The sequence below is a fragment of the Festucalex cinctus genome, chromosome 14 (genome assembly GCF_051991245.1).
Source record: "Festucalex cinctus isolate MCC-2025b chromosome 14, RoL_Fcin_1.0, whole genome shotgun sequence".
Lineage (NCBI taxonomy): Eukaryota > Metazoa > Chordata > Actinopteri > Syngnathiformes > Syngnathidae > Festucalex > Festucalex cinctus.
This window is the reverse complement of record NC_135424.1, coordinates 25,576,886-25,604,074: the sequence shown is the minus strand read 5'-3', so window position 1 is coordinate 25,604,074 and position 27,189 is coordinate 25,576,886. Positions and strand designations below refer to the sequence as shown.

At 41.9% G+C, this 27,189-nt stretch overlaps 1 protein-coding gene across 1 annotated transcript in view; it reads left to right on the top strand.

Moving 5' to 3' along the window:
• The window catches only part of piezo1 (piezo type mechanosensitive ion channel component 1 (Er blood group)), a 286,359-nt gene that overhangs the window by 91,391 nt on the left and 167,779 nt on the right, over positions 1–27,189 (top strand). Inside the window, exon 18 of the mRNA XM_077496131.1 lies at positions 9,351–9,527. Within this exon, the coding sequence (XP_077352257.1) occupies positions 9,351–9,527 (177 nt within the window). The remainder of the gene's footprint in view (positions 1–9,350; positions 9,528–27,189) is intronic.

Below are 27,189 nucleotides of genomic sequence, written 5' to 3'. Positions count from 1 at the left end.
GCACCGACCACCTTACGGCCACAGCTCCGATCGGCCGCCTCAACAATGGAGGCGCGGAATACAGCCCATTCGGACTCAATGTCCCCCACCTCCCCCGGGACAAGGGAGAAGTCCTGCCGGAGGTGGGCGTTGAAACTCTTTCTGACAGGGGATTCCACCAGACGTTCCCAGCAAACCCTCACAATACGTTTGGGTCTGCCAGGTCGGACCGGCATCTTTCCCCACCATCGGAGCCAACACACCACCAGGTAGTGATCAGTTGACAGCTCCGCCCCTCTCTTCACCCGAGTGTCCAAAACATGCGGCTGCAAATCCGATGACTCGACTACAAAGTCGATCATCGAACTGCGGCCTAGGGTGTCCTGGTGCCAAGTGCACATATGGACACCCTTATGTTTGAACATGGTGTTCGTTATGGACAATCCGTGACAAGCACAGAAGTCCAATAACAGAACACCGCTCGGGTTCCGATCCGGGGGGCCGTTCCTCCAAATCACGCCCCTCCAGGTCTCACTGTCATTGCCCACGTGAGTGTTGAAGTCCCCCAGCAGGACGAGGGAGTCCCCAGGGGGAGCGCTCTCCAGCACACCCTCCAAGGACTCCAAAAAGGGTGGGTACTCTGAACTGCTGTTTGGTGCATATGCACAAACAATAAGTGTGCCCACACCTGCTCTGCGCCTCTCACCGTGTGCAACTCCAGAGTGGAAGAGAGTCCAACCCCTCTCGAGAGGATTGGTACCAGAGCCCAAACCGTGTGTGTAGGAGAGTCCGACTATATCTAGTCGGAATTTCTCTGCCTCACACACCAGCTCGGGCTCCTTCCCTGCCAGAGAGGTGACATTCCATGTCCCAAGAGCTAGCTTCTGTAGCCGGGGATCGGACCGCCAAAGTTCCCGCCTTTGGCCACCACCCAGCTTGCTATGCAGCCAACCTCTTTGGCCCCTCCTACAGGTGGTGAGCCCATAGGAAGGGGGACCCACGATGCCTTTTCGGGCTATGCCCGGCCGGGCCCCATGGGTGAAGGCCCGGCCACCAGACGTTCGCCTTCGAGCCCCGCCTCCAGGCCTGGCTCCAGAGGGGGCCCCCGGTGACCCACGTCCGGGCAAGGGAAACCGTGATCCAATATTCGTCATCATCATAAGAGGTCATTGAGCCATGTTTTGTCTGGCCCCTCACCTAGGACCTGTTTGCCATGGGTGACCCTGCCAGGGGCATAAAGCCCCAGACAACATAGCTCCTTGGATCATTGGGACACGCAAACCCCCCCACCACGATAAGAACAGCATAATACACGGGGTGGAAGATGAATACACTTATGAATGAAATGGGAATTGTAGATGTATGGCGAGATAGGAACCCGATTAACCGAGATTATACACATTACTCATCTGCTCATCATGTCTACTCTCGAATTGATTATTTTTTTTCATGTTTAAAAAAAGACTTGTATAGAGTGGTGGGCTGCGAAATTGGTCCATCTACCCTATCAGATCATGGCCATATTTACCTGTCTGTCCACCTTGGCAATAAAAATAGATCTACATTATGGAGGTTAAATACAAATATATTGAATAACAAGAAACTTAAGAACATTTTAAAAGAAGAAATTAGTGAATATTTGAAATATAACGATAATGATGAGGTGACACCGCCAATACTATGGGATGCACTAAAAGCGGTGATAAGGGGTAGAATTATAGCCATTTTATTCCGTGAGAAAAAAAAGAGACAGGAAAGACTGACAATTATAGAGAGTAAATTGAAAAAACTCCAAAAAGAACATTCAAAGTGTCCAAAAGATGAAATTAAATTGGAAATAATAAATTTGAAGAAAGAACTAGATAATTTAAACACACAAGACGTACAAAAGAAACTTCTTTTTACAAAAGAGCAATATTATGAGGCAGGAGGGAAATCATTGAGACTTTTGTCATATAGATTAAGTAAACAACAAGCAGAAAGGACTATATACAAAATAAGGAACCCGAGAACAAAGGCAATAGAAACAAGTCTGGAGAAAATTAAACAATGCTTTTACGACTACTATAAAACATTATACTCACAATATCAAACTGGGAGTGAAGCACAGATAGAGTCTTTCCTGTCCCAATTACAGCTACCAAAGGTTACAGAGGCTCAAAACGACAAATTGATGACAAGAAAAACAGAGAACGAAATCAAATTAACAATAGGGAAGTTAAAAAGGGGGAAATCTCCAGGAACGGATGGCTATAGCTCAGAATGGTACCAAACTATGCAGAAACAGCTTATACCAACACTTGAAAAGACATTTAACTGGGTTTTGGAAAAGAAGGTAATCCCCGCTTCATGGAAGGACGCAATGATAACGGTTATTCCCAAGGAAGGGAAAGATAAGCTAGAATGCGGGAGTTACTGTATTTTCCGCAACATAAGGCGCATCTAATTATAAGGCGCACCTTCAATGTATGACATATTTTAAAACGTTTTCCATATATAAGGCGCACCGCATTATAAAGCGCACCTTCAATGAATGACATATTTTACAACTTTTTTCATATATATAGTGCTACAGTAGAGGCTGGGGTTACATTATGCATCCATTAGATGGTGCTGCGCTAAAGGGAATGTCAACAAAACAGTCAGGTCAGTCAAACTTTATTAATAGATTACAAACCAGCTTTCTGACAACTCCATTCACTCCCAAAATGAATCAACAGCTGTTTTATTATTTTCTCTGAGGTAAAGTATTAGTATTAGCTAGCGATCCAAGATGGCCGGATCTTCTGCGCATGCGTGTCACTGATCGTGCAGGGTCACCGATAGCGTCTCGACAACGAGACCTGTTGCGGCTCAATATTGATCCATATATAAGGCGCACTGGATTATAAGGCGCATGGTCAGCTTTTGAAAAAATTGAAGGCTTTTAGGTTAGCCTTATAGTGCAGAAAATACGGTACCGTCCGATTAGTCTTTTAAATATCGATTACAAACTATTTACTTCTATAATGGCAAGAAGGATAGAGGTAATATTACCAGAATTGATCCATTTGGACCAGACAGGTTTCATTAGACTTAGACAAACTCAAGACAATATTAGGAAAACGCTACACATAATAAGATGTTACTGAACAAAAATTGCAGACGCTGATACTAAGTTTAGATGCGGAGAAGACATTCGACTCGGTAAATTGGTCTTTCTTATATAAAGTACTTGCAAAATTTGGCTTCCAATCAAACCTGATTGATGTTTTTACTGCACTATACGACTCTCCTTCTGCCATAATTAAGATTAATGGGGATCTCACTCACCCTTTCACCCTGGAGAGGGGTACGAGACAGGGCTGTTGTGCCTCACCGCTACTCTTTGCACTGTTTATTGAGCCACTGAGTCAATGGATTAGACAAAGACGAGATGTGAAAGGGGTGAAAATGGCTTTGGAGGAGCAAAAACTGTCTCTATTTGCAGATGACTTACTGCTATATATTACATATCCAACACAGACCCTTCCACATTTGATGGATATCTTAAAAGAATATGATACACTGACAGGATTCAAAATCAACATTCACAAGACTCAGGCGCTCACGTTCAACTATGACCCACCGCCAGAAATTAAGGACAAATTTGATTGGAATTGGGAGGCGGATTCAATCAAATACCTGGGAGTCACACTACCAAAATACTTTGCCAAACTGTTTGATCTCAACTTTGGTCAGTTAAATCTGAAACTTAAGTCAGATTTACAAAGGTGGAGTGTTATTCAATTTTTTAGTCTTAGTTCAAGGATCGATTCAATAAGGATGAAAGTGCTACCCCGATTGCTTTATTTATTTCAATGTCTACCAATTAAAATAACACCAAAGCAGTTCAATGAGTGGGACAGATTAATTTCAGGGTATTTATGGCAAGGACGCAGAGTGAGAATTAAATATAAAACATTGCAATTGAGTAACGAAAGGGGGGGGGGGGGGGGGGTCACTTCCATGCATACAAGACTACTACTATGCAGCTCATCTTAAACCATTAATCTGCCTGTGTTTGCCAGATTACACTGAGGGATGGAAAACAATAGAGGGAACAGTAGTGGGGAGTACCCCTATATCTGCACTAATGGCCGATTCCACTTTAATGAAGGAACTGGTAATCGATGACTCATGGACAACTTTTCATGTGAAAATTTGGCAGGATGTGGGAAAGTTATGTAGATTGGGGGACACTTTGAGGATATTGAGATGGTGCGCATATGATACGGATTTGATACGGATTTTACACCGAATAAAAATGGTCGATTTAAAATATGGACGTCCAAAGGATTGACCACATATCATTCATTCGTCCATAAAGGAGAACTCCAAAGTTTTGAATCTCTGAGAAATAAACATGGGTTAGAAAAAGATGACTTTTATAGATATTTACAGGTTAGGCACTATTTCAGTCAAACCCTAAAAGACAGCCTAAAAATACAAAAACCAGGACTGTTACAGGAGGTCATGCAATTACTGGAATCTACTACTTGTAGAGTGCCGTGAGCCGGCACCTTAACGTGGTGGAGGGGTTTGCGTGTCCCAATGATCCTAGGAGCTATGTTGTCTGGGGCTTTATGCCCCTGGCACGGTCACCCATGGCAAACAGGTCCTAGGTGAGGGGCCAGACTAAGCACGGCTCAGAAGACTCCTTATGACGAACATAAACTTTGGATACACGTTTCCCTCGCCCAAACGTGGGTCACCGGGGCCCCCCTCTGGAGCCAGGCCTGGAGGCGGGGCTCGCTGGCGAGCGCCTGGTGGCCGGGCCTGTACCCATGGGGCCCAGCCGGGCACAGCCCGAAGAGGCAACGTGGGTCCCCCCGCCCACGGGCTCACCACCTGTGGGAGGGGCCAAAGGGGTCGGGTGCAGTGCAGGCTGGGTGGCAGCCAAGGGAGGAGACCTTGGCGGACCGACCCCCGGCTACAGAAGCTGGCTCTTGGGACATGGAATGTCACCTCTCTGGCAGGGAAGGAGCCCGAGCTGGTGTGTGAGGCCGAGAAGTTCCGACTAGACATAGTCGGACTCGCCTCCACACACAGCTTGGGCTCTGGTACCAGTCCTCTTGAGAGGGGTTGGACTCTCTTCCACTCTGGAGTTGCCCACGGTGTGAGGCGCAGAGCAGGTGTGGGCATACTTATTGCCCCCCGGCTCGGCGCCTGTACGTTGGGGTTTACCCCGGTGGACGAGAGGGTAGCCTCCCCTCCGCCTTCGGGTGGGGGGGACGGGTCCTGACTGTTGTTTGTGCATATGCACCAAACAGCAGCTCAGAGTACCCACCCTTTTTGGAGTCCTTGGAGGGTGTGCTGGAGAGCGCTCCCTCTGGGGACTCCCTCATCCTGCTGGGGGACTTCAACGCTCACGTGGGAAATGACAGTGAGACCTGGAGGGGCGTGATTGGGAGGAACGTCCCCCCTGATCGGAACCCGAGCGGTGTTCTGTTATTGGACTTCTGTGCTCCTCACGGTTTGTCCATAACGAACACCATGTTCAGGCATAAGGGTGTCCATATGTGCACTTGGCACCAGGACACCCTAGGCCGCAGTTCGATGATCGACTTTGTAGTCGTGTCGTCGGATTTGCGGCCGCATGTTTTGGACACTCGGGTGAAGAGAGGGGCGGAGCTGTCAACTGATCACCACCTGGTGGTGTGTTGGCTCCGATGGTGGGGGAAGATGCCGGTCCGACCTGGCAGACCCAAACGTATTGTGAGGGTTTGCTGAGAACGTCTGGCGGAATCCCCTGTCAGAAAGAGTTTCAACGCCCACCTCCGGCAGAGCTTCTCCCTTGTCTCGGGGGAGGCGGGGGACATTGAGTCAGAATGGGCCATGTTCCGCGCCTCCATTGTTGAGGCGGCCGATCGGAGCTGTGGCCGTAAGGTGGTCGGTGCCTGTCGCGGCGGCAATCCTCGAACCCGCTGGTGGACACCAGCGGTAAGGGATGCCGTCAAGCTGAAGAAGGAGTCCTACCAGGCCTTTTTGGCCTGTCGGACTCCGGAGGCAGCTGACAGGTACCGGATGGCCAAGCGGAACGCGGCTTCGGCGGTTGCTCAGGCAAAAACTCTGACATGGGAGGAGTTCGATGAGGCCATGGAAAACGACTTCCGGACGGCTTCGAGGAAATTCTGGTCCACCATCTGGCGTCTCAGGAGAGGAAAGCAGTGCACCATTAACACTGTGTATAGTGGCGATGGGGTGCTGCTGACCTCGACTCAGGACGTCGTGAAGCGGTGGGGGGAATACTTCGAAGACCTCCTCAATTCCACCAACACGTCTTCCTTTGAGGAAGCAGAGTCTGGGGACTCTGGGGTGGGCTCTCCTATCTCTGGGGTCGAAGTCACTGAGGGGGTTGGAAAGCTCCTCGGTGGCGGGGCCCCGGGGGTGGATGAGATCCGCTCGGAGTTCCTAAAGACTCTGGATGTTGTGGGGCTGTCGTGGTTGACACGCCTCTACAACATCGCGTGGACATCGGGGACAGTGCCTCTAGATTGGCAGACCGGTGTGGTGGTCACCCTTTTTAAGAAGGGGAACCGGAGGGTGTGTTCCAACTACAGAGGGATCACACTCCTCAGCTTCCCTGGTAAGGTCTATTCAGGGGTGCTGGAGAGGAGGGTCCGTCGGGAGGTCAAATCTCGGATTCAAGAGGAGCAGTGTGGTTTTCGTCCTGGCCGTGGAACAGTGGACCAGCTCTACACCCTCCGCAGGATCCTCGAGGGTGCGTGGGAATTCGCTCAACCAGTCCACATGTGTTTTGTGGATTTCGAGAAGGCGTTCGACCGTGTCCCTCGGGGAGTTCTGTGGGGGGTGCTTCGGGAGTACGGGGTGCCGGGCCCCTTGATACGGGCTGTTCGGTCCCTGTACGACCGTTGCCAGAGTTTGGTCCGCATTGCCGGCAGTAAGTCGGATTCGTTTCCGGTGAGGGTTGGACTCCGCCAAGGTTGCCCTTTGTCACCGATTCTGTTCATAACTTTTATGGACAGAATTTCTAGGCGCAGCCGAGGCGTGGAGGAGTTCCGGTTTGGTGGCCTCAGCATTGCATCTCTGCTCTTTGCAGATGATGTGGTGCTGTTGGCTTCATCAAGCCGGGGCCTCCAGCTCTCACTGGAGAGGTTCGCAGCCGAGTGTGAAGCGGTTGGGATGAAGATCAGCACATCCAAATCCGAGACCATGGTCCTCAGTCGGAAAAGGGTGGAGTGTCGTCTTCAGGTCGGGGACGAGATCCTGCCCCAAGTGGAGGAGTTCAAGTATCTTGGGGTCTTGTTCACGAGTGAGGGTAGGATGGAGCGGGAGATCGACAGGCGGATCGGTGCAGCGTCTGCAGTGATGCGGACGCTGTATCGGTCCGTCGTGGTGAAGAAAGAGCTGAGCCAAAAGGCAAAGCTCTCGATTTAGCGGTCGATCTACGTTCTGACCCTCACCTATGGTCACAAGCTGTGGGTCGTGACCGAAAGAATGAGATCCCGGATACAAGCGGCCGAAATGAGTTTCCTCCGCAGGGTGTCCGGGCTCTCCCTTAGAGATAGGGTGAGAAGCTCGGTCATCCGGGAGGGACTCAGAGTCGAGCCGCTGCTCCTCCGCGTTGAGAGGAGCCAGCTGAGGTGGCTCGGGCATCTGGTTCGGATGCCTCCTGGACGCCTCCCTGGGGAGGTGTTCCGGGCATGTCCCACTGGCGGGAGGCCCCGGGGACGACCCAGGACACGCTGGAGAGACTATGTCTCTCGGCTGGCCTGGAAACGCCTTGGGAACCCGCCGGAGGAGCTGGTTGAAGTGGCTGGGGAGAGGGAAGTCTGGGTTTCCCTCCTGAAGCTGCTGCCCCCGCGACCCGACCCCGGATAAGCGGAAGAAGATCGATGGATGGATACTACTTGTAAGAAGATTGTTTCTAAATTGTACAAGGGCATAAGATCATCAAAGGTGGAAAACACAGATTACATTAGGCAGAAATGGGAAAAGGAAGGGAATGTTGTGATTGATAGTAGATCATGGGAGAGAATCTGTCACTGGCAATGGAATACAACTGGGTGGAATATTTGGTGGGAATTCTGCTGGAAGAATGTTATGAGAGCTTTTGTTATAACAGTCCAAAAAAAGATACCGAGATACTGGAGATGCCTGTTGGAGAGCTAACCACTCTCATATTTTTTGGTCCTGCCATGTTATTGAACCCTACTGGAGAGAGGTACATACACACATCGAGAATGTATTTGGTGAGACAATTCCCTTTGAGCGAGAATGTATGTACTTATGCGATTTGAAACAGGACAGCTGGTCTATGAGTGACAGAAAATTGTTTAATATACTCATAGCGGCCAGTAAGAAATCTATTATAAGAAAATGGTTAAAGGTGGTTCCACCAACTGTGGAAGAATGGATAAACATTGTGCATGATATATATGTCATGGAAAAACTCATATTCCCTCAGGGTTGACTGAGAAAAATTTTACCGGATGTGGTCCAAATGGACTGAGTATGTGAAACCAACAAGGTTTGATTTCAACTGACGCAACATTAGGTTGTAAAGATCTTGGGTCTTTATTCCTTATCTTTTCTTCTTCAAACGCTTAGTAGGTGAAATAGGTTAATTGTGCTCCCCTTTCCTTTTGGTTAATTGTTATTTTATTATTATTATTTTTCTTTTTTCCTGTGTTGTTATTGTAAATCTTTGTAATCTCCCAATAAAAAGAAAATATAAAAAAAAAGATAAAAAAAAACTAACTAATCTTGTCCTTTTTGTTGTCATTGAAGGTTATGACGGAATTTTTTTTTTCTTGGTGGTGTGTTTTACTGTCAGTTGGCAAATAGATTTAGGTGCATTACTGCCACCTGGTTTAGAGTGCGGATACTGCAATGAACTTACGTATTTGTCATCTGAGTGTATGCACCAAACCATGACGTCCGAACCGAAACGGTTCGGGACGAATACAAAAACCGTTACACCCCTACTACAAACATTAAGTACCCCCAAGGTCGAATAAAATCTAGATGTCGGGATGCTTGCTGACCTCTTGATTTAACTGACTTTGGAAAATATTTATTCCCAAAGAACATTATGCTCAAACTTTTTTTTTCTTTTCCTTTCAACTTTCATTGAATAATGAGTCACCATATAGTCAATAATCACCATAAAATATTAACTGCAAAGGCAATAATGTTCATGTAGTCAGCAACTGAGTTGAATCAGCTGCTGTTAACATTAAAATGTTCATATACAAAGACGTTCAAGGCCTTGTTTTTTGTTCCAGCCCATTCCTGCTCAACAGATGACTTTTACAAGCAAAACAGTACATTGTAAATAATGTGGATTGAAAAATGTGTTTAACTTAATCATTATTTTATTCTTGTAGCCATCTGTGTTTAACCTGGTTCTGGTGGTGCTGTGGTCTTTGGCAATGCCATTCAGTCGCTTCAGACCTATGGCTTCCAGTCTGTCAACAATCTGGGTGTGTGTCATCATCATGTGTAAAATGTTGTACCAGCTAAGTGTTGTCAGCCCTACTGAGTACTCCAACAACTGCAGCCTGGTAAGACTTGAATGACCTCACCTTCACACCAATACTTCTCACTTAAACATAATTAATTCACCACTGTAGTGGTATGTCACCACTGATATAGAGTTGTGATCAAAAGTTAACAAAAACTGTCTGTGGATCTCACTTTGCTTTATCTATCCTTCCCTCCTTCCTCTCTTTAGTTTTTCCTCTGGTCACTTGAGATCTCCTTAATTTGTTGGAATTTAGAGGTTTCTCGGGTTGGCGTAAGACTCTGGTTTTGTAACCACGCAGGAGGTGTTTGGTTAGTGCTGGATTTCACTTTGATGGACTGGATGTACTGGTTTCTGTGGATCTCACTCTGCCTCATCGATGCTTCCCTCATTCCTCTCTTTAGTTTTTCCTCTGGTCTCTTGAGATCTCTTTAATTTGTTGGAATTTAGAGGCTTTTGGGGTTGGCGTAAGACTTTGATTTTGTAACTATGGGGAAGGCAGGAAGTGTTTGGTTGGTGCTGGATTTCACTTTGATTTCTCTTTTTTTTTCTTTTTATCTTTTCTGACCTTTTCTCTGGTCTCCTGACCGTTTGGACCTCACAACTCTGGCGAGACTCTCAAGTATTTGGTTAAGGTGAAGGGTAGTGGGATTTTTATGAGGTTTTAGGTGAATTAATGAGTATAAATTTACACGTATTTGCACGCACACGCACGCACACACGCACGCACGCAAACGCACACCCACAAACGCACACATACACGTAAAAAAAAAAAAAGAGAGAGCAATGATGATAAGACGTTGAATTGGTAAGACTACCGATTAAACTATTCTGAGCTCTCACAAAAAAAAACAAGGACGTAATGTCATGGCCCTCTTGAGTTACGTTATTTCTACAACTCTGTTTTTTCAATGATAGAGTGATTGGAAGAGATAATTCTTTGTCACAAAAAAACATCCATAAAGTTTGGTTTGGTTTATTCTTTTTTTTTGGGGGGGGGGGTATTCATTTTTTTCCTTTTTGGACACATTACAGCCGAAAGAAGGGCTGATGGGTAGAAGCCGAGGCTTATTCGAGACCCGTCCCCATCGACCCATTACTATAACGCATCAGTCATATACATTATTTAGAATAGTCATTGATTTTTATCGTACTATCCCAGACTCTGCTCGGTCAGTTCATCTTCAATGTCCGTGTGTAGATTGTGGCTAGTCCCCATCATTTGGAACTGGTAAATCTGTCCCCAGATGCCACCAGCAGGCCCACCCCAGCAGGTGAGCAGCCAAGGCAAGAGCATTTCTTCTCTTTCACCAGTAAGGTCTTCGCTGACCTCAGCTTTCGGCCCATTGCTTTCAAGCAATTTTTTCCTTGATTCTTGTCAGCCCAGCACAACATGTTGCTAACTTGTAGTTCTTGATGACTCCATGAGCGCTACACAGCCTAGCTCACCCAGCAGAGCGGCTCACGCCAGCCGCATTCCAGGAACCAGACCAACAACCCCCATTTTCAGATTCATTGTAACCACAATACAGCTTTATCATGTAGCCTTGACTGTTACAACAAATGTCCAAACGCAATTAGAGCCAGACAATATTTTGATTCAAAGTTTGGTTCTTATTATGACTTTATTATAGGTTAACAGAAAAAGTGACCAAATCTGCTGGGTCGAAAATATACATACATCAACATGAATTAGCAATTTTGGTGACTTAAAAAGTTAGTCGATGAAATGAGCTTCAAACCATTGCCTCTTAACCTCTTGTGTGTCATTATTGAGTGACTGCGACTTCTCTGAGGCCATTGAAATAGGGCTCATTGGATACCAATGCCCACAAATGCAGCAATGGACAGTAAAAGGAACTCAGCTATGTCCAAAATGATCTGAAAACGCAAATGGTTGACTTGAACAAGTCAGAAAAGTTGCTTAGAGCCATTACAAAGCATCTGCAGGTCCCAAGACCAACAGTGCAAGCAAATGTTCGCAAGTATAAAGTGCATGGCACTGTTTACCACTTCCATGATCAGGAAGAAAAGTTCAATTTCAAGTACAAATGTCTTTGTCCGTAGGGCAATTATTGTTACAGCAAGCAGTGAACAACATTTAAGACAAACAAAACATAAAGAACTAAAAGCAGAAAAAGTTTAGGAAAATACAGTGTATACTGGCACAAAAATCATGTCAAATCAAATCATGTCCGAACCAATGCCATACATGACGGGGAACGTGCAATCAGTGCAAACAGCAATTTCTGTATAAATAACATACCAAATCAAGCAATTCAATAACAATCAATAAAACAGTCAATCAATCAGGTACGACTCCTCTCTGTCTGGAATTCAAGAGAGAAAGTGCTGAAGGGACAAAGGAATGCTTGTACCTGATGCTTTTAATCCTCGGAAATTTCAACCGAGATCCAGATGGCAACATCTCAAACTCAAGATGTAAAAGATGGGAGTCATTCGGAAGAATGGCATTGGCTTTCCTTGATACCTGCCCGTTGAACAAATCTGTAAGTGAGTTTGAATTAACTCCCCTTTATACTGCTTGTATAAATTATTCTGCTCAGTGCAGTTTTTGATTTGGTGTTAACATTGCCAAACCGGCAGAGAAGAGAAAAAGTCAACACAGACTCAATGATGTATGATTTATAAAATAAAGTCATCAAAGTCATCAAGGACTTATCGAGAAGAAACTTGGAAAGTTTACTCAGACACGACAGTCGTTGCTGGCCCTTTTTTGAAGATTGTCTGAGTGGCAAGTAAAAGTTAGCTGATTGTCCAAGATTGTCCCAAGATATGTATAACTCTCAACAGTGTCTATTGTATGGCCTTTAATCTGCCGATTATTAAAAAAAAATATACATATATATATTAGGGGTGGGACAAAAAACCGATTCGACCGAACCATCGGTCGTCAAGGGGAGCTAAACGGCCGTATCGGTAGCAGACTTGTCAACCGATACAAAATCCGCCGGGAATCCTTAGATACATTGCTTGTAAAGCTGTGGACCGGATATCGCGTTGCTGTGGATCGGTTGCGAGTGAGGCTTTATGGTTTTCATAACAATAGCAAGAGTTCTGCACCGTGCTGTACTTGTTTTGTTTACATTTCAGTAGCAGCACTATTCAAGCTACTTCCGTGTTTACAGAGAGCTACAAAGTAGCGCTCAGAGACGCTTCATTCCCCGGATGTTGTAAACATAATGCAAAGACGTTCCGCACCTTTTTTGGGGGGGAGGGGGTGGCCGCCTACTGTCAACGCCGTGCTCGCGACACGGCACGCGCGCTCGCGCGCAGTCGCGCACAACGAGTGACAACATTAAAATGGAGACAGTTAGCAGAAGCCGGTGCCGTACATCTCGGTATTTCCCATTGCTGTCGAGTCCTCTCGGTGCACTTGTATGTCCCGGGCCGGCGTTGGTACTGCGCGCGAGCCAAAAAGAATAACTCCCATGACGATCCAATGCATGGATTCAAACGACACAGGTATGTCCCACAGCCAACACACCAGCGAAGCTAAAAGCACACTGCAAGTATCTCATTTCTCAGTTTGTGGCTCCCTGTCAATGTCTACAACTAGCATGAGCAGCAGATAGGAGAACTGAGATGTGCCCGCGATTACGTCATCAAACTCAAAATGAACGACAGCCCAAAAAACAAAATATAAACAGTAGTGATTCTGTGGTCATCATCGTGTCTCAGATTAAAAAAAACAAAAAAGATGTCATACATTAACCAAAAATGAATGTGATGGCAAAGAAAAACAAAAATTGTTAAAAACAAAAATTGTTGATAAAAAGGTTAGGGCACTTTTGGAAATATTTTTGGATATATTAAGTTGTTAAAATGTGTTTGATAGATTTATTGTTCCATAAGGTGGCTTCATATTTCTTTTGGCTGGATGGTAGGTTTATTTCATGTCTTAAATTTATGTTTCTGAAATACTTCACAATGTGGACATATTCTGTTTAATTGTGTTGGTGTCTTTTTAAAGGTTAAATATTTATATTTCAAATTGAATTATCAGCCTTTTGTTTTCCCGATCCTTATTTTGAATAAAAAAAAAACAAACAAAAAAAACAATTATAACTGTCAATAACAACTAATAAATATTTAAACTGATACATTTTTCAGTCATATCGCCCATCCCTTTGTTCCGGTCCATTTAAATAATAGATTCAATTTATAAAAATATAGAAGACATATTTGTTGTTGTTCTGTTTTAACACATTTTTAGATACTGTAAAAATTTGTGGTGTTTTAAGATTAATGTTTACAAGCAACAAATGTCACTATAAGTTTTGAATATTGAAATTAATTGTATCGAATCGAAAATTGTATCGTTCCCAAACTTAATCGAACCGTATCGAACCGTTCTGTTCTGAAAGATAATCGTTTTTCAATTGAATCGCAACTTGTGTATCGAGATACATATCGAATCGGCCTCATGTCAGAGATTCCCACCCCTAATATATATATATAATACACACAAAATGAACCCCTTCCCCAATTCATTTTCAATGGGTGCCACTTACACACAAACTTTCGCTATTAAAATTCTCTGCTTTGAAGGACAAGTTGGGTGGCACGATGAGTGACTGGTTAGCACGTCCGCCTCCCAGTACTGAGGGCTCGGGTTCGAGTCCAGGCTCCGGCCTTCCTGGGTGGAGTTTGCTTGTTCTCCCCGTGCCTGCGTGGGTCTACTCCAGTCTCCTCCCACGTTCCAAAGGCATGCATGGCAGGTTAAAACTAAAATATATATTTATACTTGGAGGTTTGCATCCTTGAATTTTGAGAAAAGAAAGTCTTTGAATACTTGAAATATCAATTTTATAATAGAATATATCTTGAAAGGAAAATGACAAAATAAAAACAATAAGAAAGTGAAATAAGCATAGAATAAACTAAAATAATAGCAACTGAAAAAACAAACAAACACTAAGAACAAATACTGACTGTTCCGGAGCATTTTGGCCTCTTGGGGGCAGTGTGGTGCCATGCCTCCATTGGGGTACACACTTAAAGTGAGTACAGAAGAAAGTAGCGATTGAATTCTATTAAAATAAAAAGTTTTTCACACATTGGGAAGAATTTGTGCCTTTGCATAGTGTTATCTCATTGTGGGTATGTGTTCCCACAAGATGTGTGTGTGGATATTCGGTATTTGAAGGAAAAACACTCCCGAACTCGATGCTTTTGATAACTTCATGTTAGCGCTAGGCTAGTGATGTTTTAAAAACAAATCATATTTTGTATATAAATATACAGTGGATGTAATTCTTAACATAGGGTATTTAGTTTTACAGTTAACTACAACTGTGGTATCATTAAACAGCTTAAAGGACACTTAGGGATAACAGAATAACCACTCAACTCAACTCAACTTTATTTATAAAGCGCTTTAAGAACAGGCATTGCTGTATACCGAGTGCTGTACATAAACATAACCATCGGTTGTGCAGTAAAGAATAAGGTAACAAAACAAGAACAAAGCAAAAATTTTAAAGTGCGTATACAAGTTTTTTTGGGGCTGTTTTGCCGCCAATAAAACTGGTGCTTTACACAGTATACATGGGATAATGAAGAAGGAGGATTAACTCCCCCCCCAAATCATCAGCTCAAAGGTTGGGTCTTGGGCACAGTTGGATGTTCAACAACACAATGACCCAACCATTTATCAAAATTGGTATTGAAATGGCTAAATCAGGCTTGTATTAAGGTTTTAGAATGGCTTTCCCAAAGTCCTTCAACCCCATTGGCAACATGAAGACAATGTTAAGGTAACAAGTAAATAATAAAAGCAAGCCAACAAATTTAACTGAACTACACAAATTCTGTCAAGAGCAGTGGTGAAAGACCAGAAGCCTACCCGAGCTTGTGGATGGCGACCAAAAGTGCCTAATTGAAGTGAAAATGGCCAAGAGACATGCATTGGAATGGCTAAATCAGGCTAGTAACGTTTTAGAATGGCTTTCCCAAAGTCCTGACGTAAACCCCATTGGCAACATGCAGACAATGTTAAGTAAATAATGTAAGCACCCAACAAATTTAACTGAACTACACCAATTACAATTTGTTTTTGTATACCATACCTTGCTGTATGTATATTTTTGACCAAGTAGATTTGCTCACTTTTTCTGTTAAACCTGAATAAAGTTGTAAAAGAACAAAATTTCATTGTTTTTTTTGTGACAATAAAGTATCCATTCCAATTAATTAAAAATTAATTAAAAATCAGAGTTACAGAAATAACTGGCATGACATTATGTTCTTTACAAGTGAATGTATACTTTTGATCACAACTGTATCATATAATTTGGAGGACTAGCACGTTAGGGTACTGGCACGTTCAAAGCCAAATTTCTTTTAAAATGGGATAATAAACTTTTACATATGGATCGTTTTATTTATTTTTTTGGCAGGTGTGATGAGAGTGCAAAGCTCAATGAGCTTTAATCAATGTTAAGACCCTCAAAAATCTGTCTTTTTTTTTTTATTTTTTGACAATGAATTGCTCTGATTGGCATTTTTTTAAGTGGCAAAAGGGTCCACATGTGCAAAAAAAACAAAAAAAAAAACAAAACAAATTGAGATATTGATATATTTGAATTCTGCACTTAATTCCCTTTAAAATGATATATAACACATGGATGTAGCTCAAAAAGTACTAAAGTTACAGCAGGTTGAAATTGCTAGTTTTGAGAAAAAGGGCCTTAACATTTATTACCACCCAAATGAATAAATAAATAAATAAATAAATAAATAACATAAAAAAAGAAAGAAAGGGAAAAGAAGACTAAAAAATTACCGAAAATTGTTACCGTTGCGTACCGGTCTTCCCAGATACCGAGAATTGGAACAGTACCGGTTCAAATGTCAAAGATATTCATCCCTAATAATGAGTATTCAAATTATTAGCAAAATACCGTATGCGGGGTATTTTTTTTTTATTTTTGCCTCAAGGGCTAAGTGGCGCTGTATTTCTAACTGAATGTTGTCATAGAGATACCTTCAGGCTATGACTATAAACATACATGTGAACTGAGATTTTTTAGCGCGTGCACCGGGGAGTTATTAAGTTCATCCTTTTTATTGCGAACAAAATATAAAACAAAATTTGATGCCCTGCCCCATCATATAGTATGTGAAAAAGTCAAGTTTTTTTCTCTCCTTTCGCTGGCTCAGGTCTTGACATGGTCCAGGTCAAGTTTGAAGTAAATTAGATGAAACATGTAGGAGAATTAGGCAATTGTCTGCCCCATGTAAATGTGCAAAAATCGGCAAAAATAGGACATTCAAAAATTCTTAGCTCACTTCCTGTACATTTAAGATATGGCTTCCACTGATTTTTTTTTTGTGTGTCTCGGGGCGCTACACGTGCCGACCAATTTTCGTAGCCCTCAATCAAACCTGCTGAGATTGGTGCATATTTTTCCACACTAGGGGGCTCTATATGTTATGTTTTTATAGCAACATCTTTAGATCAATTTTTTTGCCAAGGCCGAGGATTGTGCAAAGTTTGGTGAGTTTTCGTACACGTTTGGGTCTCCAAAAAAGGAGGCCAAGACCTACAAAAAAAATCTCTTGGACCCATATGCTAAAATGAACAGGAAGCGAGCTACGAATTTTTGAATGTTCGATTTCTGCAAATTTTTGCACATTTACAGGGGCATAATTTTGCCCACTTCTCCTACATGTTTCATCTAATTTACTTCAAACTTAACCTGGACCATGTCAAGACCTGAGCCGGCGACAGGGGAAAAAAAACCTTGACTTTTCAAAATATTATATGATAGGGCGGGGCATTAAAATATGTGTATCATATTGTGTTCGCAATGAAAAAGGATATGCTTAATAACTCCCCGGTACATGCTCCAAAAAATCCCAAACGTCACATGTATGTTGATAGTCATGGCCTGAAGGTATCTCTATGACAACATTCAGTTAGAAATACAGCGCCACCTAACCCTTGAGGTAAAAATACAACAAAAAAAAAACACTACGGTATTTTGTACAAAATTTGAATAATCGTAAGTGTGATAACTAAGTCATTTATCAATATTCTTTCCAGCACTCAAAATGTTCAGCGGCATCAGTCAGACCTATCCAAACATATGTACGGTACGTACTTTTTATTATTTATTTTTAATGGGCTCTATGGACAATAAAAGCAATGTTGTGCAATGAGTACAACGAACGATGATGTTATGTATACTTTTACAAACGATACCAATCACACATTGCCTAAACATGAAAAATAACATTCACCAAAGCTCATTGAGCTATACAGACTTATCACAGCTGGCAAAAAAAAAAAAATCCATATGTAAAGGTTTATTATGCAATTTTCAAAGAAATTCTGCCGGTACCCCAATGTGCAAGTACCCCAAAGTGGGCCGGGCTGCAAGGGGCCTTTATAGCTGCTCCTAGCTCTAGTTATTAGGGCCCGAGTAGCGACCGCTGCGAGGTCCCTATTGTTTTTGTAAAAATTATTATTAGGGCCCGAGCAGCTACCGCTGCAAGGTCCCTATTGTTTTTCGATCGGATTATTAGGGCCCGAGCAGCGACCGCTGCGAGGTCCGTCTTGTTTTTCTAAGAATTAGGGCCCGAGCAGCGACTGCTGCGAGGTCCCTATTGTTTTTGTAAAAATTATTATTATCATTATTATTATTATTATTATTATTATTATTATTATTATTAGGGCCCGAGCAGCGACCGCTGCGAGGTCCCTATTGTTTTTGTAAAAATTATTATTATTATTATTATTATTATTATTATTAGGGCCCGAGTAGCGACCGCTGCGAGGTCCCTATCGTTTTTGTAAAAATTATTATTATTATTATTATTATTATTAGGGTACGCATATGTAACAGACTATGATCTACAAAAAAGTCTGTTGGTGCCATATGCTAAACCCAACAGGAAGTCCGCCAGAGGCGGGGCATCTAATTTTGCGTTTCAAAATTCTTAATTAAGGAAGCATTCCCGGCTGTACGTTTCACCTAGAGTTACCAAAATTTGAAGACATATGTAACAGCCCTCAAGGTACAAAAAACTCTTTTTGAACCATGTGCTAAACCTAACAGAAAGTCCACCATTTTGATTTACTTTGGAACGTGTTGCCATTTTTTTGGCCATTTCATAGGGGTCTTATTTTAACGAACTCCTCCTACAGAGTTTATCCCATCATCTTCAAACTTGGTGTGATTCATCTTAAGATGTTGAAGATGAAAAGTTATTGAAAGCTTTTTATTTCGTCGCACGCTGTTGCCGTGGCATGCACTTGTTTGCCTAAGAAAAAAAATTCTTCTTAATGAAGAATTCCCAGTTGTACGAAGCAGCTAGAGCTACGAAAATTTGTCGACATATGTAACAGCCCACAATGTACAAAAAAGTCTCTTGGTGCTATGTGCTAAACCCAACAGGAAGTCCCCCAGGGGCCGGGCATCACATTTTGAGCTAAAAAACTCCTCTTTAACGAAGCATTCCCGGTTGTACGTTTAATCGAGAGCTACGAAATTGGTACACATATGTAACAGACTATGGTCTACAAAAAAGCCTGTTGGTGCCATATGCTAAACCTAACAGGAAGTCCGCCAGAGGCGAGGCATCAAATTTTGTGTTTCAAAACTCTTACTTAATGAAGCATTCCCGGCTGTACATTTCACCTAGAGTTACCAAAATTTGAAGACATATGTAACAGCCCTCAAGGTACAAAAAACTCTTTTTGAACCATATGCTAAACCGAACAGGAAGTCCGCCATTTTGATTTACTTTGGAACGTGTTGCCATTTTTTGGGCCATTTCATAGGGGTCTTATTTTAACGAACTCCTCCTACAGAGTTTATCCGATCATCTCCAAACTTGGTGTGATTCATCTTAAGATGTTGAAGATGAAAAGTTATTGAAAGCTTTTTATTTCGTCGCACGCTGTTGCCGTGGCATGCACAGTTTGCAAAGGAAAAAATTCCTTTTTAATGAAGCATTCCCAGTTGTACGAAGCAGCTAGAGCTACGAAAATTTGGAGACAAATGTAACAGCCCACGATGTACAAAAAAGGCTCCTGGTGCCATGTGCTACACCCAACAGGAAGTCCCGTAGGCATCACATTTTGAGCTAAAAAACTCCTCTTTAACGAAGCATTCCCGGTTGTACGTTTCACCTAGCGCTATGATAATTTAGAGGCATACATAAGAGCCCACGATGTACAAAAAAGTCTCTTGGAGCCATCTGCTAAACCAAACAGGAAGTCCGCCATTTTGATTTACGTTGGGATTTGTAGCCATTTTTTGTGGCCTTTTTTAGGGGTCATATTTTAACGAACTCCTCCTACAAAATGTATCCGACTGTCTTCAAACTTGGTGTGCTTCATCTTAAGATGTTTAAGATGCAAAGTTATCGAAAGTTATTTATTTTGTCGCACGCCGTTGTCATGGCGATGCATTGTTTGCCAAGTAAAATGCTGCTTTTTTTTGGTCTAAATGTGCAAAAACTCATGAAACTTTACACACACATCAGGCTTGTCATAAGCATGAATATTTTAGAGATTTCTTATTCAATTTGCAATAAATGGTTCAATAGCACCCTCTAGACATTTTTATGAAGCTTTTGCAAATGTTTTGTATTTTATGATTCAGCTAGATTTGTAAAAATTGGGATACCTATCAGCCTAAGACTTACAAAAAGGTTTCTAAAGCCATATGCTGAATCAAACAGGAAGTCTGCCATTTTTTGGGGCCTTTTATAGGGGTCATATTTTCAACAGAACTTATCAGATCGTCTTCATTCTTTGGCGTGTTTCATCTTAAGATATTTAAGATGAAAAGTTATTGAATTTTTTTTATTTTGTCACACGCCTTTGCTGTAGCCATGCATTGTTTGTGAAGAAAAATGCTTTTTTGAGAGTCTAAATATGGGCGAAAACTCACAAAACTTTGCACACACACCAGACCTGTCTGGAACATGAATATTTTATTTAGAGATTTGTTGTGCAATTTGTAATAAATTGCTCAATAGCGCCCTCTAGACATTTTTGTGAAGTCTTTCCGATTATATGATTCAGCTAGATGTGTCAATATTGTCAGGCATGCCTAATATATTCAAAAAGTATTCTATATAGCCATGTGACAATCCATTTTGATTTTATTTTGTTAATTGTGCATCATTTTTGGCCTTTCCATGAAACTTTACAAACACAAAGCCGGGCAAAAACGTTTACAATTTAGATGGTTTCCTATTTGACAGTACCCCAACATGCCAGGACCCCGACGTGCAAATACCCCAACGTGGCCCGGGTTGCGAGGGCCCTTTATAGCTGCTCGCAGCTCTAGTTATTAGTTATTTTGTTTTTGTAAAAATTATTATTATTATTATTATTATTAGGGCCCGAGCAGCGACCGCTGCGAGGTCCCTATTGTTTTTGTAAAAATTATTATTATTATTATTAGGGCCCGAGCAGCGACCGCTGCGAGGTCCCTATTGTTTTTGTAAAAATTATTATTATTAGGGCCCGAGCAGCGACCGCTGCGAGGTCCCTATTGTTTTTGTAAAAATTCTTCTTCTTCTTCTTCTTCTTCTTCTTTATTCTCCGCAAACGATCGCGATTTTGGGTACCTAAACATTCACGAAAACTCACCGAACTTTGCACATTCCTCAGGCCCGGCGAAAAATTTGATATTATTAAGTCGTCATAACAATGCGACTCGATAGCGCCCCCTAGCGTAGAAAAATAAAAACCAAGCCCGGCACGTTTGAGCTAGAGCAACAAAAATTGGCAGGCACGTGTAGCACCCCGAGACGCACAAAAAAGTCTATTGGGACCATGTAGCTAAAATGTGCAGGAAGTGAGCTATGAATTTTTTAATGTCCAATTTTGGCACATTCACTGTGGTCATGCTTTTTCCCCCTTTGCAAACATTTTTCATCCAATTGACTTCAAACTTGGCATTTATCATCTCAAGACCTGAGAGAACAACTGGGCAAAACATCTTGCCTTTTTGAAATACTATATGACGGGGGCGGGGCATCAAATATTGCCTTTAAAATTTCATTTGTCCAGAAAGAGCAAATGCTTAATAACTCCCATGTTCAAGCTCCAAAAAATCTCAAACTTCTCAGGCAACGTAATAGTCACGGCCTGAAAACATCTATATGATAAAATTCAGTTATACATATAGCGCCACCTAGTGGTTACAATAAATGTCATACTTTACGTTTTTAGCTACTGTGCTGAGCTTGTTGAAGGGATCCATTTGAAAATTGGTCAGAAAAGCCTTAAGATGTTGATCATGCCCCACACCGAATATTGTAACTTTTCGCCAAAGGGCGTGGCCGCTACGGTGACGCAAAATCTGAAGATTTTTCGTGAAAATAAAAGCTGCATTAACTTGACCGAGATGATCCTATCTTCTCAAAATTTCACACATTTGATGAGAGTCCAGCCCTAAAGACATCTACTGACTTATATTTCATCTAACTGATAGCGCCACCTAGTGGCAATTTTTTTTCTTATGAATTTTCTTCTACGTTTTTCTCCAAACACGTTAACTGGACCTACCTCATATTTGCTCAGATGAGGGTTTCGGCCTTCATGATGTCACAACACGAAGTTTGTGAGTTTTCGCGAATTGCTGTGGGTGTGGCTAAGCGCTGTTCGCCGAGAAAACAACGCCAGTTTTGAGGGTCTAAACATGCACAGAAACTCATGAAACTTGGCACACACATCTGGCCTGGTAAAATGAGCAATATTTTATTGTTGATTGTGCTATTTTTACAAAAATGACTCAATAGCGCCCCCGAGAAGTTTTTAACGAAGCAGCCCCGGTTGTACGTTTAAGCAAGAACGACGAATATTTTTAGGTGTATGAGGGAGCCCAAGACCTACAAAAAAGTCTCTTGGACCCATATGCTAAAATGAACAGGAAGTTGGCTACGAATTTTTGAATGTCCCATTTTTGACTATTTTTGCACATTCACAGGGGGCAGACTTTTGCCCACTTCTCCTACACGTTTCATCTGACTGAGTTAAGACTTGACCTGGACCATGTCAAGACCTGAGCCAACGAAAGGGGGAAAAATCTTGACCTTTCGAAATACTATATGATGAAGGCGGGGCATCAAAATTTGTGTTTCGCACTGAAAAAGGATATGCTTAATAACTCCCCGGTACATGCTCCAAAAAATCCCAAACTTGACATGTATGTTTATCGTCAAGGCCTGAAGCTATCTCTATGACAACATTCAGTTATATATGCAGCGCCACCTAGCCCTTGAGGCATAAAAAAAAAATACCCCACATACGGTATTTTGTACAAAAAATGTAAACTCATTCTAAGTGTGATAACTAAGTCATTTATGAATATTCTTTTAGTTTCCACCACTCAAAATGTTCACTGGCATCAGACTTATCCAAACATATATATATTTTTATTTATTTTTGATAGCCTCTGTGGACATTAAAAGCAATATCGTGAATGAAGGATATGCATAATAACTCCACGGTACATGCTCCAAAAAAAATCCCACACTTGACATGTATGCTTATAATCAAGGCCTGAAGGTATTCTATGACAACATTCAGTTATAAATACAGCGCCACCTAGCCCTTGAGGCATAATATGTAAAAAAAAAAAAAAAAAAACACATACGGTATTTTGTACAAAAAATGTAAACTCATTCTAAGTGTTATAACTAAGTCATTTATGAATATTCTTTTAGTTTCCACCACTCAAATTGTTCACTGGCTTCACACCGATCCAAACGTATGTACGTTTCCATTTTGTTTTATTCATTTTTGATTGCCCCTTTGGACAATAAAAGTAACATTGTGCAATGAGTACAACGAGGATGATGATATACACTTCTACAAAAAATACCAATCAGGGCAACTCATTGCCTAGAAATAAATAAGGACGCTGATTTTTGCAGGTCATAACAATCACCAAAACCCGTTGAGCTTGACAGACACTGGCAAAACAAATATTCTACATGTAAACGTTTATTATGCCATTTTCAAAGAAATTTTGCTTCCAATATGCCTGTACCCCAACGTGCCAGTACCCTAACGTGCAAGTACCCCAACGTGCAAGGACCCCAACGTGGCCCGGGCTGCGAGGGCCCTTTATAGCTGCTCGCAGCTCTAGTTATTATTATTCTTCTCCGTAAACAATCACATTTTTGAGGGCCTAAATATTTACGAAAACTCACCAAACTTTGCAGTCTCTTCGGGCCCGGCGAAAAATTTGATATTATGTAGTTTTCATAACAATGCGACTCTATAGCGCCCCCTAGCGTAGAAAAATAAAAACCATTCCCGGCCCGTTTGACCTAGAGCTACGAAAATTGTCAGGCACGTGTAGCACCCTGAGACGCACAAAAAAGTCAGTGGAAGCCATTTCCTAAAATGTACAGGAAGTGAGCTATGAATTTTTTAATGTCCAATTTTGGCCTATTTTGGCACATTCACTGTGGTCATGCTTTTTCCCCCTTTGCAAACATTTTTCATCCAATTCACTTCAAACTTGGCATTTATCATCTCAAGACCTGAGAGAACAACTGGGCAAAAAATCTTGCCTTTTCGAAATAGTATATGACGGGGGCGGGGCATCAAATATTGCCTTTAAAATTTCATTTGTCCAGAAAGAGCAAATGCTTAACAACTCCCATGTTCAAGCTCCAAAAAATCTCAAACTTCTCAGGCAACGTAATAGTCACGGCCTGAAAACATCTATATGATAAGATTCAGTTATACATATAGCGCCACCTAGTGGTAACAATAAATGTCATACTTTACGTTTTTAGCTACTGCGCTGAGCTCGTTGAAGGGATCCAGTTGAAAATTGGTCAGAAAAGCCTTAAGATGTTGATCATGCCCCACACCAAATATTGTAACTTTTCGCCAAAGGGCGTGGCCGCTACGGTGCCGCAAAGTCTGAAGACTTTTCGTGACAATAAAAGCTGCATTAACTTGACCGAGATGATCCTATCTTCTCAAAATTTCACACATTTGATGAGAGTCCAGCCCTAAAGACATCTACGAACTTATATTTCATCTAACTGATAGCGCCACCTAGTGGCAATTTTTTTTCTTACGAAGTTTCTTCAATGCTTTTCTCCCAACACGTTAACTGGACCTACCTCATATTTGCTCAGATGAGGGTTTCGGCCTTCATGATGTCACAACACGAAGTTTGTGAGTTTTTGCGAATTGCTGTGGGCGTGGCTAAGCGTTGTTCGCCAAGAAAACAACGTCGGTTTTGAGGGTCTAAACATGCACAGAAACTCATGAAACTTGGCACACACATCTGGCCTGGTAAAATGAGCAATATTTTATTGTCGATTGTCCTATTTTTACAAAAATGACTCAATAGCGCCCCCTAGAAAATTTTAACGAAGCAGCCCCGGTTGTACGTTTAAGCAAGAACGACGAATATTTTTAGGTGTATGAGGGAGCCCAAGACCTACAAAAAAAGTCTCTTGGACCCATATGCTAAAATGAACAGGAAGTGAGCTACGAATTTTTGAATGTCCCGTTTTTGACGATTTTTGCACATTTACAGGGGGCATACTTTTGCCCACTTCTCCTACACGTTTCATCCGACTGAGTGAAGACTTGACCTGGACCATGTCAAGACCTGAGCCAACGACAGGGGGAAAAATCTTGACTTTTCGAAATACTATATGATGAGGGCGGGGCATCCAAATTTGTGTTTTGCACTGAAAAAGGATATGCTTAATAACTCTCCGGTACATGCTCCAAAAAATCCCAAACTTGACATGTATGTTTATAGTCTAGGCCTGAAGCTATCTATATGACAACATTCAGTTATATATGCAGCGCCACCTAGCCCTTAACGCATGAAAAAAAAATACCCCACTTACGGTATTTTTACAAAAATTGTAAACTCATTCTCAGTGTGATAACTCAGTCATTTATGAATATTCTTTTCCTTTCCACCACTCAAAATGTTCACTGGCATCAGACCTATCCAAACATAAGTATTTTTTATTTAGTTTTATTTATTTTTGATAGCGTTAAAAGCAGTATCGTGAATGAAGGATATGCTTAATAACTCCCCGGTGCATGCTTTAAAAAATCCCACACTTGACATGGAAATTTATAGTCAAGGCGTGAAGGTATCTCTGTGACAAAATTCAGTTATAAATACAGCGCCACCTAGTCCTTAAGGCATAAAAAATAAACAACCCCTCTTACGGTATTTTGTACAAAATTTGTGAACTCATTGTAAGTGTAATAACTAAGTCATTTATGAATATTCTTTTGCTTTTTCCACCACTCAAGATGTTCACTGGTATCAGACCGATCCAAACATATTAGGGGTGTTAAAAAAAATCGATTCGGCGATATATCGCGATACTACATCGCGCGATTCTCGAATCGATTCAATAATCGGCAGAATCGATTTTTTATTTTTTTATTTTATTTTTTTTTTAGGATTCACACCTTGAGCATGGATGAATGTTATATGAATGGAACATTAAGCCTTAATATTTTATTTTAATCCTGTTCAAACATGAAACAGATTACAACCTCTATAAGACTGAAATTTCAGATAAATAAATAATACATTTTCATATAAATCTTACACTCGGCAAGCTTACTGATTAGTATTTTCTAAATTTGAATGAAAAAAAATCGCAACAATCGACTTATAAATTCGTATCGGGATTAATCGGTATCGAATCGAATCGTGACCTGTGAATCGTGATACGAATCGAATCGTCAGGTACTAGGCAATTCACACCCCTAAAACATATGTACTTTTTTATTTTGTTTTATTTATTTTTGATAGCCTATATGGACAATAAAAGCAACATCGTGCAATGAGTACGAGCGATGACGGGTATATATACTTTTGCAAAAAATACCAATCAGGTCAACTCATTCCCTAAAAATAAAAAAGGACGCTGATTTTTGCAGATCTTAACAATCACCAAACCCCATTGAGCTTGACACACACATCACACCTGGCAAAAAAAATCCACATGTAAAGGTTTATCATGCCATGTTAAAAGAAATTTTGCTCCTAATGTGCCAGTACCCCAATGTGCGAGTACCCCAACGTGCAAGTACCCCAACGTGCAAATACCCCAATGTGGCCCGGGCTGCGAGGGCCCTTTATAGCTGCTCGCAGCTCTAGTTATTATTATTAGGGCCCGAGCAGCGACCGCTGCGAGGTCCCTCTTGTTTTTGTAAGAATTATTATTATTAGGGCCCGAGCAGCGACCGCTGCGAGGTCCCTATTGTTTTTGTAAAAATTCTTCTTCTTCTTCTTCTTCTTCTTCTTCTTTATTCTCCGCAAACGATCGCGATTTTGGGTACCTAAACATTCACGAAAACTCACCGAACTTTGCGCACTCTTCGGGCCCGGCGAAAAATTTGATATTATGAAGTCGTCATAACAACGCGACTCTATAGCGCCCCCTAGCGTAGAAAAATAAAAACCAAGCCCGGCACGTTTGAGCTAGAGCAACGAAAATTGGCAGGCACGTGTAGCACCCCGAGACGCACAAAAAAAGTCTATTGGGACCATGTAGCTAAAATGTACAGGAAATGAGCTATGAATTTTTTAATGTCCAATTTTGGCCTATTTTGGCACATTCACTGTGGTCATGCTTTTTCCCCCTTTGCAAACATTTTTCATCCAATTGACTTCAAACTTGGCATTTATCATTTCAAGACC